This window comes from Sparus aurata, chromosome 11 (genome assembly GCF_900880675.1).
Source record: "Sparus aurata chromosome 11, fSpaAur1.1, whole genome shotgun sequence".
Taxonomy (NCBI): Eukaryota; Metazoa; Chordata; class Actinopteri; order Spariformes; family Sparidae; genus Sparus; species Sparus aurata.
Genome location: NC_044197.1, coordinates 26,913,569 through 26,927,621, shown reverse-complemented (window position 1 = coordinate 26,927,621; position 14,053 = coordinate 26,913,569). Strand labels below are relative to the sequence as shown.

At 40.9% G+C, this 14,053-nt stretch overlaps 1 protein-coding gene across 3 annotated transcripts in view; it reads right to left on the bottom strand.

Annotated features, from left to right (window-relative positions):
• dlg1a (discs large MAGUK scaffold protein 1a) overlaps positions 1–14,053 on the bottom strand; it is a 123,358-nt gene that overhangs the window by 84,639 nt on the left and 24,666 nt on the right. The window contains exon 1 of one of the 3 annotated variants that reach the window (XM_030432122.1): positions 1,774–1,977. The exons of the other annotated variants lie outside the window; for them this stretch is intronic. Coding sequence (XP_030287982.1) covers positions 1,774–1,932 — 159 coding nt within the window. The 5' untranslated portion in view covers positions 1,933–1,977. Of the gene's footprint in view, positions 1–1,773; positions 1,978–14,053 lie in introns of those variants that run through there. 3 annotated transcript variants of the gene reach the window in all.

Below are 14,053 nucleotides of genomic sequence, written 5' to 3'. Positions count from 1 at the left end.
TAAATTAAGTATTACTACTGCTTTATCTCTAACAAGTCATCTTTTCAGGGACTGTGACAAACAGGATTAATTTAAGCATGACTGCATTATAATTTCACAGTTTATCAAGCGGCATTCAAAAAAGGTTTCAAAAGCCTTAAGTTCCAAAAAAACTGTATTTGTAGGGAAAATCAGTGATCTAATTGTAAACAAAAGATCTACTCAAGGCTGGCAACCTGGTCTTCTATAAATAAATGATTATATACTGCTGATTTCCAAAAGCAGGTACATATGAAAGGCAATGTATTGCTGCCCAAATCACATTTTTGATAACATAATTACAAATCTTTAATATCACCAAATATTCACACTGAAAACATCAGTAAAATTATCAGTGACAGCGCACTTCATTTGTTTCCCTGCAATGTCTTTAAAGAGAACTCCCTCATAGTTTTGCTTAACCAAACTGGCAGTTCCTTATTAAGGTTAGGGAAGGATTGTGGCCCTAGTTAAATACAATCAGTCAACAGTGACTTGAAGCCAAGAGGCAACCTCCGGGGCTAAAAAATGAAGCCAACGCGAGGAGCTAAAACTGCAGTTCCTCGAAAGGCTTTTTGAGGATGGCTAAAGTCAATCCAGAGAGGTCACCCATGCTAAAATGTCCAATTTTACAGCAGAAATGAACATGTTTACAGCCTCTCTCTATAGCTACGTATTTCCCTGTCCATTACAACTGTACGGGACATAACTCAGTTGTTTAAACTATGTGAAGGCTCATAAGTTGATATATGATTAAGAAGTTGGCTGCTTTCAGTGATAGCTAGCTGCTAGCTAAGCGGCTTCGTTTGGCTCGGTTTCGCTCCAACAGGCTCCACCTTTTAGCCCATTTTTGGATTAACCTGGTGGAGTCAGGCACTTTCAAGATGGCAAAAGACTGACCCACAATACTGAGCTTCACAATGGCCCTTCACCAAATGAAATGCACTGTTACCTTGAGAAAACTTTTGGATCTCTCTTTGTTTTATTATCGTTGGAAACATTTGGGATTGGTACACAACTCATAAACATATAAACATATAACTTTATATAATTTAAGCATGACTGCATTACTATTACACAGTTTATCAGGTGGCATTCAAAAAAGCCCAAAGATCCCCCAAAAAATGTATTTGAGGGGAAAGTCAGTGATCAAATTGTAAACAAAAGAGCCACTCAAGTGCATCTGTTGCCTTAAGATGACCACACAAGGGATGCAAACCCCTTAGTGTCAAAGTCCTGAAGCTTATCCATGAGCTTATCATTTAAAACAGAATTCCGTTTTCTCTTAAAATGTAACCGGGAATAAGAAATAGTGTATTGGAACACACTCTCCAAATTGGTTTACAGACCCTAACATCTGACAACAAATCCAAAACAATTCTGTTGTTCTAGTGTTCTCGCACTGTTAAATGGTTGTTTGAAATATTAATATTTTGTACACACGACACCAAAAAGTTGTGCCTGAAAGTCCTTAATTAAGTTTTCATAGAACAGCGGGAACATCTGGCCTGAGATACACAGCATTTTTGTTTAGCAGAGTTATTTCGACATGTGGATTGACTTACAGCTCTGGTAATCTCTTAAACTGAGCTCTGAGCCGTGTGTGTTTCTAAAACAGGTAGACAGCGTTAGCATGCAGAAGCAATGGGGAACAGATTGACAGTGTCAGGATAACGTGCATGCCACATGTGTGTTTGTCATTTGTGTACTGATGAAGAGTTAAAGCCACAGAGACAGACATCCAGATTTGGTTACCTGAGCAGGTGTGATGTGTGCGTGAGTGACGTATCCGTGAACGTGTTGAATCTGAGACAGCTGCCGCTCCGCCACCTGAACCAGCGCCGCACCCCGCAGGTCACCGTGTCGACGGAGAGATCCGTCCCTCCCCAGTGATCGCTCCCTTTCTCTCTCCATGGGCCCGGCGCCCTCTCTGTCTCTCCTCCAGGTCCCCCCCTCCCTCCCTCGGGTCCCTCCATCCCTCCCTAGGGTCCCTCCATCCCTCCCTAGGGTCCCTCCGTCCCTCCCCAGGGTCCCAACTTCCCTCCCCAGGGTCCCTCCGTCCCTCCCCAGGGTCCCTCCATCCCTCCCCAGGGTCCCTCCATCCCTCCCCAGGGTCCCTCCATCCCTCAATTCTCTGAATCCCATTGAGTGCTGATGGCAAGGGTGTTGGTGGAGTTTTGGGGCACCTGGTGATGCCCCTTCCTCTTCTTGATACCGATACTTCTACAGTGAGAGAGGAGGGGGAGAAGGAGGAGAGGAGGAGAGCGGGCAAAAAGAGAACAGAGAAGGTCGGGACGACGATGTATAGGAAGGTAGGTGGGAGGCGAGAAAAAAAGACAGAAGAAGAAAGAGGTTAGTCCAGAAGATTAAGTCAAGCTGGAAAAGAAGAACGGATTAGTGCAAAGTTGCAGCAAGCATAAAAGAGCATAGCAGAGTGTGTGTGCGCGTGTGTGCACACATGTATGTGTGTGTGTGTGTGTGTGTGTGTGTGTGCATGCATGCATGTGTAATGAAATGTTTTTATCACGCAGTTTTTGTGCATAAGCACATGGGGCAGCCCAGGTGTACACCCAGCATGGTAGTAATTGTTTCCTGAGCTCCCTGTATTCTACATATGTGAACACAAAAGCACACACGCACACACACACACACACACACGCATAACAACACACACACATAAAGACTTGACTTGAAACAGAAGTTTTTAGGCAAAATGAGACGTTAAGCTGAATGAGGACAGTGAGCAGGAGACAAGCTTGCCACAGGGAATCACTGTTTCTTTCTCTCCTCTTCATCTCTCTGTACCTTCACCATGCCTCCTTCTCTTCCACATCTCCGCCTCACTCTACAGTAGCTCTCACTATTCCCTCTCCCTCGTCTCGTTCCCCATTCACACGCACACACACCTCGCTTCTCGTCATCATTTTTAGAAAAATGATTTGATGTTTTTTTTCTGCTTTACTGGACAGAGCACAGGGGAGAGAGCCGGTAAAGCTGAGGAGAGGGCGGACAACGGGTCTTAAGCTAGTTATGTATCTGTGACATTGTGGTTACATGGTGTGTAACTTAGCCAGCTGAGCAGCTGAGTGGACGGCCCCTCTGTTCACAACAGGGTCACTCACTCCCACCAGGAAGCACAGTGATGATTTGAATCCCGGCGAAGTCCTTTATCCCTCTTTAATGTTTCCTTTTAAATGTATGAGCCAGGTCAGAGGAGCAATTACTGATAAAGAGAGTTCGAGGAGGATTTTTAAAGCTTCGAGTGGAATGGGATGTTGGTTCTCTGATCATATCATCCCCAAGATTACAAAGTAATTTCAGCAAGGACTCACGCACCTAATAAAGCACAGACACAGAAAAATCCATCCAAGTATAATCTAGTTACTCATTCAGTATATTGCAGGTACTGTAGTTGACTTTACCCCAAGGTTAAAGGGACATCTAAAGATAGCCTTTGCATAAATCAGGGCTGACTATGCAGTAGAAAGACAAAAACTTTTTATTGGTGTGACTTGACCTGAGACAACAGAGAAAAAGGCGCTTTGGCGTTTCCCTTTTGCTAAAATGGTACAAAATGACCTACACTTAGGCCATACCTGGTTTAGGCCCACTATCTGTTTTAAACAGGAAACAATTAGGGGGCAACAAAAAGTATTGAATTACATCTGAACATTACACTAACATATGCTTTTGACAGCATTTCAGGTGAGAAATAGTCAATGAACAGGATCAATGTTCACATTTGATCAGCTCTGCCTTGTTTTACACATTGATCAGAGGTTTTTCAGCCTCTGTTTTCAGGAACAATATTGCAGCCACATGCAGCTCACAAACATTCTCAATTGGAGCGAAACAGAAAGCTAAGATGCGTTTCTGAAAACATTTTAGGTGACAAATAGAAACAAAAACTTGGTATAGAGCTCTAAAATTTGCTAGAGGACACATCACCCGGGGCATTTTTGCTGGCAGAAAAGTCCATTGCTCATTTGCATTTACTACCCACACTGTAGTGCTACAAAACTGGTTGAAAAGTCTGTAAAGTTCCCATTAAACTACAAATGAGAGTGTAGTGTTTCCCCTATATGCATTCAAAAGAGAAGCAACACTAAAGACGTTGCTGCTGCTCCATATAAAAATCTCCCCAAATGCAATGCAGCCACTAGATCTACTCTCGCAGCCAGAAGAGTGAAGCAGCGGGGATTTAAGTCGACCTCTAAAGGACAACACTAAAGGACCGCTAAACTCTCTTATCTGAAATTATACAAATTCCACACCATGCCAACTCACACACACAGAAAGGGATGGGTGTGCGAAAAATGTTACATACATTTCAATGTGACAAAAGTCAAAATTGAAACAGTGGAACTGAGGCGGAGATTTACAGGAATCAGACTTTTGTTTGCCCTAATTATCAGTTCATGAGCCTCACACTTTTTTCACCCTACAAAGGTGACTGTATGCTGCCCGTTAAATATGAATGTGGCCCTTGTGACTCGATTTTGGTGTGTACTGTAACATGGACATAATTGTAAAAGAACAACTCTGTACAAATAAGTGTATCTAAAGCTCTTCGTGTGCCAGAGGACATGCCAAGTATCCTCCTGTGGCACAAACTCCTATGAGAAATGCGGCATTGTGTGGAAATCCCTTTTAGAGGTTTTGTAGCACTCAGATGTCAACTTCATTTAACGACAGCTCAACACTTAGATAAATACATAAAACAACTGAGAGTCTATTTTCATCATGATGTGAGCAATTGTTAAGATATCACAACAAAAACTTCAACAACTTTAAGTGATGTACAGGCATGTCAAAGAAGAAATGTCCCTGTCATAATATCAGCCTGATTCTTGCCATCCCAAAGCTCTCTTCTGAAGAGCGATGAGCTATGATACACAAGAGCAGTCCATTAACAGCAGATGTGGTCAGTTATTGGTGGCAAGTTAGGACAGTTACATCAAAACATCGCTTTAGTTTCATACCAGAGTGAAGACAGATTAAACTAATTTATCGTTGATAAATAATATAACAATGTTCTCCCAGTAGAACTGGTTTCTGTGCCACTGAGCAGAAGGCAGCAGGGATACAGAATGCAGTTTTTATTCATGTGCAGGTGTTTGATAAACATGTAATGTGCCAGTGTAACTGTGTACCTTTAGCTATATTAGCACAATGCACGTTTGCAGGCACAAATTCATCAAAAGCCTCTCCAGCTGTTAAAGCCAACTGACAGCAGATCCAGCTGTGATCTGCTGCCCTCGTCATCAGAAACAGACATCACATAATACAATGTGAAGTTGTAACGAAAGTCTTATTTCTCTTGTTTATATTTATCTGTGCGATGTCTGGGTCGTGCAATCAGCAACACATAAGAGGTCTAAAACCTGAAGTTAACAAGGGAAACAAGTTTTAAACGTAATACTTTCTTTCCTTTGACTGTGATGCTCTCAGGGCATTTAAATTTGAACTGCTTTCTGTTTAGTAACTTTCATGTTATGAGTAACCAGTTTCATCAGGTGGCCTTCTCCTGGATCTCTTTTCTCCTAAACACACATTAATATTGGACATGAAAAACAGAGAGTGAACACCGCCCTTTCCCACTCTACAGAAATGTAATCTAATTTCTCCTGACATAGTTTACAGATATAGGCTACTATATTATTTAATCTTTGTGTTGCATCTCCTGTGATGTAACAGTTTCACGTTTAGAGTAAGAGTAGAGTTTTCATGCCATTTTATGTCTTTAATCATTAACTATAATTGCATTATCATTTTTATCATCTGTGTTTCTGCCACACATTGAGCACATGAATCAAAGAGAAGCCTCTGATGCTATTATATCATGATAAGCTCAATGTAAGGAAGTGTTTTCTTTACATACTTTAATACACATTTCATTTACATTTAGGACATTTCAGCAGACGCTTTTGTCCAAAGCGACTTATAGTAATTTATACATACATTCATACACCGCTGACGGTGGCTGACATGCAAGGTGCCAGCCAGCACATCAGGAGCAGTTTGGGGTTGACTGTCTTGTTAAAGTAAACTTCAACATGCAGAGCAGGGGAATCGAACCAGCAACCTTCTGATAAAAAGACACTGGCTCTACCCCTGAGCCACAGCCACCGCCAACCCCCCATAGGTGGCATTGCAAGTCAGAAATGCAGCATTTCTGCACTGAAGTAAGGTTTAGGTCTAGCAGAGCTAAGCTAAATTATACACCACTATGATCCAAATACAGCCTGCAGCCTCAGAGATGAGATGGATTCACCTCCCCTACAGAGAGCCAGACAGTCACGCAGTCAGTCCCATTAATGTGACATTTGACCTTTTGGCATTTGACTTGCTATCTCTCTAGATAGGCAACAGAAAGCCAGAGATGGATGGAGTGTGTTTTAATTACAAAGCCCGTGCTCACAGTCACAGTGTGGGGACTCACAATCTAATCGGTGATGAAAATCTAGCTTTAGTTTAGGGTAAAGAGGCTGGAATTAGGTTAGAGTTACCAGGTCAGAGAAAGGACACGTAGCGTCCAGGGGGTGAATATAATGTCAATACAATGTCCTAATAAACTACAAAAACAAGTGTGCCTGTGTGATTTATCATACAGCTCCCCCTGTGTCTCTAAATCAGTAACTACATAGCCCACAGACTTAATTAGACTTCTCTCCCGAGAGTATTTCAGACGTTTTGTTCTCAAGCTCGGGCTGTCATTTAGATTTCTCTTTTCAGCTATATACAGAAGTTTTGTTTTGTATTTTTTATTTCATTGAACCCTTATTTAAGCAGACAAGTCCTTAAGAACAAATCACTATTTACAATGGCTGCCTGGGGAAAGGGAAGGCCTCTTGAGGGATGTGTGATCAATCCATGTTTCTTCAAGCCTTAACATGAACACTCACTGACAGGAAGCTTAGTGGCTTCTCAGAGCAACAACAATGAAAAGCAATATCACTACGTCTGACCCTACACTGGATGCAAAAAGCTATCCTAGAAACTGTGTTTTGGGGCAGGGAGTGGGCGGCTGCTGTGCAGAACAGTCTCAGCTCGTTGCTGCGAATTCAAACGGACGTGGCTGTGTGTGCTCTGTCCCTGCTTACCCTGCTGCATACTTTAACCTCATTAAGGTTGGGAGTAAACACTGCTCTGACAAAATGAACTGATAGAAACCTGCCTTCAGCACAATTCATTTCCTCCCCGCCTCTCGCTCTGATCTTTTCATTCACCGTCAACTTGCCAATTAGCCAGATATGCCCCAAAAATAGTCTGGAGAGCAGCGTTTGAACAGCCAGGCACTAAGACCCTGAAGAGACCCTGGCTCACACTGTTGTCACAACGCTGCTGCTACTGCCCTCTGCACCCACACACACACACACACACACACACACACACACAGCCATAATCCTATATTTGGCATTTGATTTTCAAATGGCACAAGAACACCTCTGAATGAATTAATGCATGAATGGACAGAGACACCAAATATGTCTGTTGCAACATCCCAGTCTGTGTATGTGTGTGTGCATGTGTGTGTGTTTCTGCTTGCTCGAGTAGCAAGAGCCAAGCATTCTTAATCAGGACTGTGCCTGCAGACAGACTGCTAACACAACACAAACACACACACACGCACGCACACACACACACACACACACACACACACAAAAAACACGAACACAAACACGGATGCACACGCATGCACACTGTTGCTGTCATGTGTTAGTGTGTCAGCCAGTCTTGCGTAGCCAGAGAAACGTGACTAGATTGGGAGCAGATTCAGCATCCCCTTACATGTCTAAGTGTTGGTTTGAGTGCGTGTGTGTGTGTGTGAGTGTGTGTCGGAGAGAGAGAGAGAGAAAGAGAGAGAGAGAGAGAGAGAGAGAGAGAGAGAGAGAGTAAAGCCAGGCGTTAGTCACGCTTGGTGAGATATGAAAGAGCAGGGGATCCTCTGCCGTAAGGGACTTCTCACACACACACACGTGCCTTCATCTCTCTCTCTTTCTCCATATCTTTTCATTCTCTCTATCCCTCACATCACGCTCAGAAGTACCTCATAGGGAAGGCAAGAGCATCAGAGAACAGCTGATGACCAGATTTATTTAGCAGCAATGGCAGTAACAAATACAAATGATTTAATTATACAAAGCCAAACACTTAATCACTTTAAACATTTGTCAAAGCAGATCCGAATTATTATAAATGTTTCCTGGTAAAATACTGGTACATTTTCTTTCCCACACATATAATAATGAAAATCATTGAAACAACAGAATATTATTCAGAAATTCTTTCTTTTTCTCCAACTAAATATCCAGGGATTGTTTGGATTCTTTTTTCCATCACGCCACCCTTCCTCTTATACTGCTGATGATGTAACATGACTGAATCTTGTCACAAAGAGAGTCATCCACAGACTACTTGGAGAGGATACTTGCAGTTTTCAGAAAGCTAAAATTCACCTTTAAAAACGTAGAAGATAAGTTCAACCAAAAATAAAAATCTGCATGTAATCGACACCCCCATGCTGATTGAAAGTTGGGAATTTTTGTGGTCGACAAAACATTTCTGGAGCTTCACAGCAAAACTGAGTTGGAGCATTCTCCTGAAAAACTGAATTAGATGGAGACTTGTTTTAAAATGTAAAAAAAAAAATACAAAATGACTCGTCTACTTTGTCACACGTAATCCAAGTCTTCAGAATCTTTACTGTAGCTGCTAAATTAAAGATATCAGAGCTCGCCTATCTGATGTGAATGCACAAGCCTGACCGCACATCAAGGGTCACAAATCAATTTGGGCTCTTGGTGTCTTCAGAGACTGCTGAACATGCCATGTGGAGTCTTTTTTACGTTTTAAACATGTCCCCATCTACGCACTTGAGATGTTAAGGAGAATGCTTCAAGGATGTTTTTCCATGAAGCTCCAGAAATGTTTTGTGGTTTATGAAACTGGTGAACAGGTGAGTGCACTATGAAGGAATTTTCATTTTTGAGTGACCTTATTCTTTAACCTGTATTTAAAGTGAAACTCTCGCCAAAAAGCAACCGAGGCTTTATTTGTGATTGATTATGAGTCAAACCTTTGCATAAATGCATAATTACGAAGAAAGAGACACTTTTAAGATTTACCGTAGTTTCGTTTTCGGGCAAGATAATTTTTAATGGAGTGCAGTGGCACTTTTACGCTAGGACCATAATCACACACAGTTATCCAAAAACCTTCTTTTTAGTAAACTCTGAGTACACAAACAACGTTTTCAATGCTCGTGTTCATGTGTAGAGACCCTGGTGATACTACGAGCAAAGTTTCATGTTGTGTCGAGCCTTCTTAGTGTTTTAAAATAGCGATTTTGATGCTAGCGTGCCAGTGCCCCATGCACTCCACTGAAAACTAGCTTGGCCGAAAACGAAACTACGGTAAATCTTAAAAATGCCTCTTTTGTCTTAATTATGTATTTACACGAAGGTTTGACTCATATTCAATCACAAATAAAGCCTTGGTTGCTTTTTGGCGAGAGTTTCACTTTAACCTACAAGGCAAAACAAAAAGCTGGAAATTTACCTTAAACCTCGACAGCAATGTTTAAAGAATAAACAGGGAAATAATCGTCAGGTAATGAATATTAAAAAGCGGACGGTATGAAGACTAGTAGCATATTAGTGGTTACTTTGAATGTTAAATTGAAAGTGTTTCCAAATATCTCCATTAAATGTAAAACATCTGATCGAACAGTGTGAATATGTTTGATGAAGCGCAGAACTCTTGAGGGCTTGAGTGACTTCATCGGCCCGTTAGGCAGCAAAATGTCTTGAGTAAAAATACACAGACCTGAGCAGAAGTGGAGGAACAGATTTGTCTATTTTGAATGTGTTGAAATGGCTGACCTAGTTAGTGGGTGTTTGATTTATCTACTCGAGTACTTAAACAGCCTCAGTAATGGACACATTGCTGAGGCTTTAAAATGAATGTAGTTCACCCTCATATATATAAAATGTGCTCTCCTCCACCCTCCGTGCACTGGTTGGGTTTCTCTGTTATACATGTCTCTTGCTTGGATCTTACATTTGCATGTGGTAAAATCCTCTTTACACTGCATGTTTTCTGTATTATTGTGTGCTTACTCTATACTGAGTTCAGTATCATATAGATTTCATCACTTGACATGACAGCTAATTTATTCCAGTACTTCTACAGGCACTGGTTTGATTCTTGGCATATTACTTTAGTATTAACAGAAACCAAAATTCACTGTAAGAAATAGTACTAAACTATTAAAACTATATTCATACTGCCATAAATGTGTGTTTTTTCAATTAACTTTCAAGATATTTTATAACCCTTAGTCCAAAGGTAAAGTACAATATAAATATTCTTCATCTTGTCATACTCCAAGTTAAAAGTTGAACCACCATACAGGTTTTTGCATGAGGTGGAAGTGATAATATTATCTTAATCTGGTGTATTATGCCGTATTATATTACTATACCATTATGATAGAGGTGATAAAACAAAGCCAAATTGCCTTCACTGACCAAATCAGCATCTTCACACTTCAATACAGCGAGTGGCGGCATACACGTTTAAGACGAGTTTTTATAGTCCAACAATTAACATAGGTTAAATGGTCTTTTTCCTTTACATTTTGGCCTTTAATACATATGTTAATACGTTAAAGACATTCTAGGTCATTGTGAATTTACCTTTTTGAAAACGTGTGTGCATTGTTTTCAAATGTGAACTCCAATTATAGAATTAGTTATGATATTGTGGAGTTTTAAGTTCATACATTGATGAAGGGATGTTATATTAACTATAATAGGACACTGACAATGTTAATGCTAATGCTAATGCTAATTCTTATGCTTATGCTTATGCTAATGCTAATGCAAAAACATTTTTTCCAGGAGGATTCTGCCTCATCATTTTTGTCCTGTTTTCAGGAAAAATTGATTTGATATACGCCCTGGTATCTGTAACATATACAATATAAACTCAAAGTAAGCGAGTAGACAATGTTAAAGAGACCGTAAAAGTAAATTGTCCATAGTAATTTTCACAGCTAAGCAACCAACCACGGAGCAGCCAATCTGCTTCCTGTTTACGCCAGCATGTGCATGCCCTTCATTTGCCCTTTCAGGTATGGATGGAGATGATTTTTTTCATTTGAAAAAAAAGGTTTCCAAAAACACGTATGTACGTATATGTATTTGTGGACTAGGCCATAGAGTAGGAGGATGAGGAACAGGAGGAGGAGCAGGTGGAGGAGAAGGAGGAGGAGCGCAACACTGTTCTCATGACGTCAAACTGCTGCACCTGGGTAGAGCCACACACCAAGAGCCACAAACAGCAGACAGTCTGCCAATGTTGGGGCTGTTGGTGAGCATCTCTGACCCTGGTTGTTGCATTGTGCCTGCACAGTTGGCACAGTCTGCCCTTGTCTGCAGCTTTTTGGCTGATTGAGCACAAGAGTTCAGCAGCTGAGCTCAGCTGATGATTGCACGAGAAGAAAAATGTAAAAAGAAAAAGGGAAAGCCCCTTGAGCTTGTTGCTGTAGCATCCATTATTTTAACCCATTTAGCGAAATCCTCCTTGTTTTTCTGCCTCCACCTCTTCGCCAATGTCATTTGCAACTTTTTGTCGGTTTCCCAGTTTCAAAGACGAATAGAGACTACTGCCACCTGGTGGTATGGAGAGTTGTTTCCTGTCGCGCAGATGTAGAATGTATAAGCTTGTTGGTTGTCAGATGTAGTTGCTGCGGTGTGTTCAAGTGCAGCTTTTGGCTGGGACGCAGGTGACATGTGGCGACACAACAGCTCGCTTCATCACCACTAGCTCTCTGATGTCAGTTTGGTGTGTCCAGGCCTCTAGACATACAGGTGGAGATGAATAAAGTATTGCCTCTACCCAAGCTACTCCAATGTATGGAAACACAGAATACAGTCCAATGATGACCTACTGATACAAGTCTGCAAATGGATGATGCCAGCTGACCAACACAACCAACTCTCCAACACGAAAAGCCTTGAGCAACTTCCTGCATCCTCCACAGGACACTCTAACTGGTTACCCTCTCCAGCTACACTTGTAGAGGACACAATCAGTGCTCCTACCACATCACACACTCGTGTCGACTCTCTCTCTCTCTCTGAAGCTCCAGCCTAGCAGTTGTCTCTCGGTATGACTCTATCTAACCGACAGTCATGGTGAGCTGATCTAATAGGACAGAAATGAAGTCCATACAGTTTATTTTGAGCTAACCGCTGAACTGGACAACAGCATACAATGGTCCTACTGTGGCTTCTTATATGAGAGTAGTGTACATGAATTTCTCTCAAGAAATCACTCTTTGAATTCAAATCAGTGAAATATCACCATTGATGTTACTGCATTATAAATACTGGCAATGTACTTTTCTGCAAACCAAGGACATTTTTTATGTTGCAGCTTTCCTTTTCTCCTTATGCTTAATAACCAATTTTGTGTTGAAGTTATGGTCTGTTTGGTCACAAAAAACACTTGCTTAGAGTCTGGAAAAGATCATGTTTAGGCCAATGTACATGGTTTTGTTGCCACAAACACGGCTGTAGATGTCCTGACCACTCTTTAGAAATATACATTTTTTGTTGGCACAAACACAGCTGGATTTCGTGCCACGATCTCCTTAAAAATATCCAGTGGTTTCACACAGTCTCAAACTGCAGTCACTGGCTTGGCATCCTTCTTTGTGTCCACGTGTGTGTGTGTGTTTCTTTCTGTGTCTCTCATCCGATTTTTCAAACTCACGCCACGTTTTCACAATTAAGACAAACTTATAGCCCCATTCATGAAGCCATTTTTGAGTTAGCTGTGTGTTTTATGCCTATTTAAAGATGTTGCACAGTGTTCCAGCAGTTCCTCCACATCAAAGGCACAGCTTCTTAAGCGCTTGGGCGGAACTTAAATATTTCATGTGTTGATTTTCCACTCAACTGTTTCAGAGTACTTTGCAAGAGGATGATTTTTAGCCAAATTTAGCCTAAGCTTATTCACTTAACATAGCCTGACGTTATATAATCAGCAAGTCGGCACACTTGTAAGGGATATAGTGATATTAATTTATAAATGGGTTAGAGGTGCCAAAACCCCCGTCAAGAGGCTACAGTTTTATCCAATCTTAATTTCATTCTGTTTCAACTAGTGGAATCTGATTGACTTGGGAGAGAAATATGCAGAAGAATCTGATTTTTAACCAAACAAATGTGGTTATTTTAGTCTATCCCTGCATACATCAGGCATGATAACAATGCTACAGGGCTTAACTACTGTAAATACAATGAGGAATGACCAGCTGAACTAAACTTTCATGGCTTAGACTGTGGAAAGAAAAAACACTGAAAGAACACAGGTCACAGTCACAAACCATGACCTTCAGTGCTACTCTATCCACTGCACCACTGAGCCACCATCCACTGAGCTACACCACTAACTTGCATATGAAAGTGAAAATAAATGCACCTGGAGATACTATGGCTGCATACCAAACCTAAACAGTCAGGTAAATACAAAACAGAAATAAACAGAAATGGTATTGAATTTCTTGAACACATTTTTTGATCAGATAGTTTCTGATTTAAAGGACCTCATTCTTTTGTTTCTGAACTTCACAGAACTTCTTTAACTAGTAGATCCACACTACATAAACAAGTCAACGAGTGATTTGGTCAACTGGATGGCAATGTAGATTGGACAATTACTTCATGTGGTTCTTTTCTCAGGTGACAGATAGTAAACAATGCAGCTTAAGTGATAGCCTGATGGATGATAAACTTGTGCCAAAAAAGTATTATCCTTAAGGCAGTACTGTGTTTCAAAGGTGCAAAATATTGGAAGAAATTCATGGAATATTGCAAATCTTGCTATGGCCTACAGAGCATTTCAAAATTGAGAAAAAGAGATCGCAATTTAGCCCAAGATGATTTTTTAAAATTGATTGTGATATCATTTGGGATGTTTCACTTGTCTATGTGACAGTAAACCACAGAGATTATGGGATTAA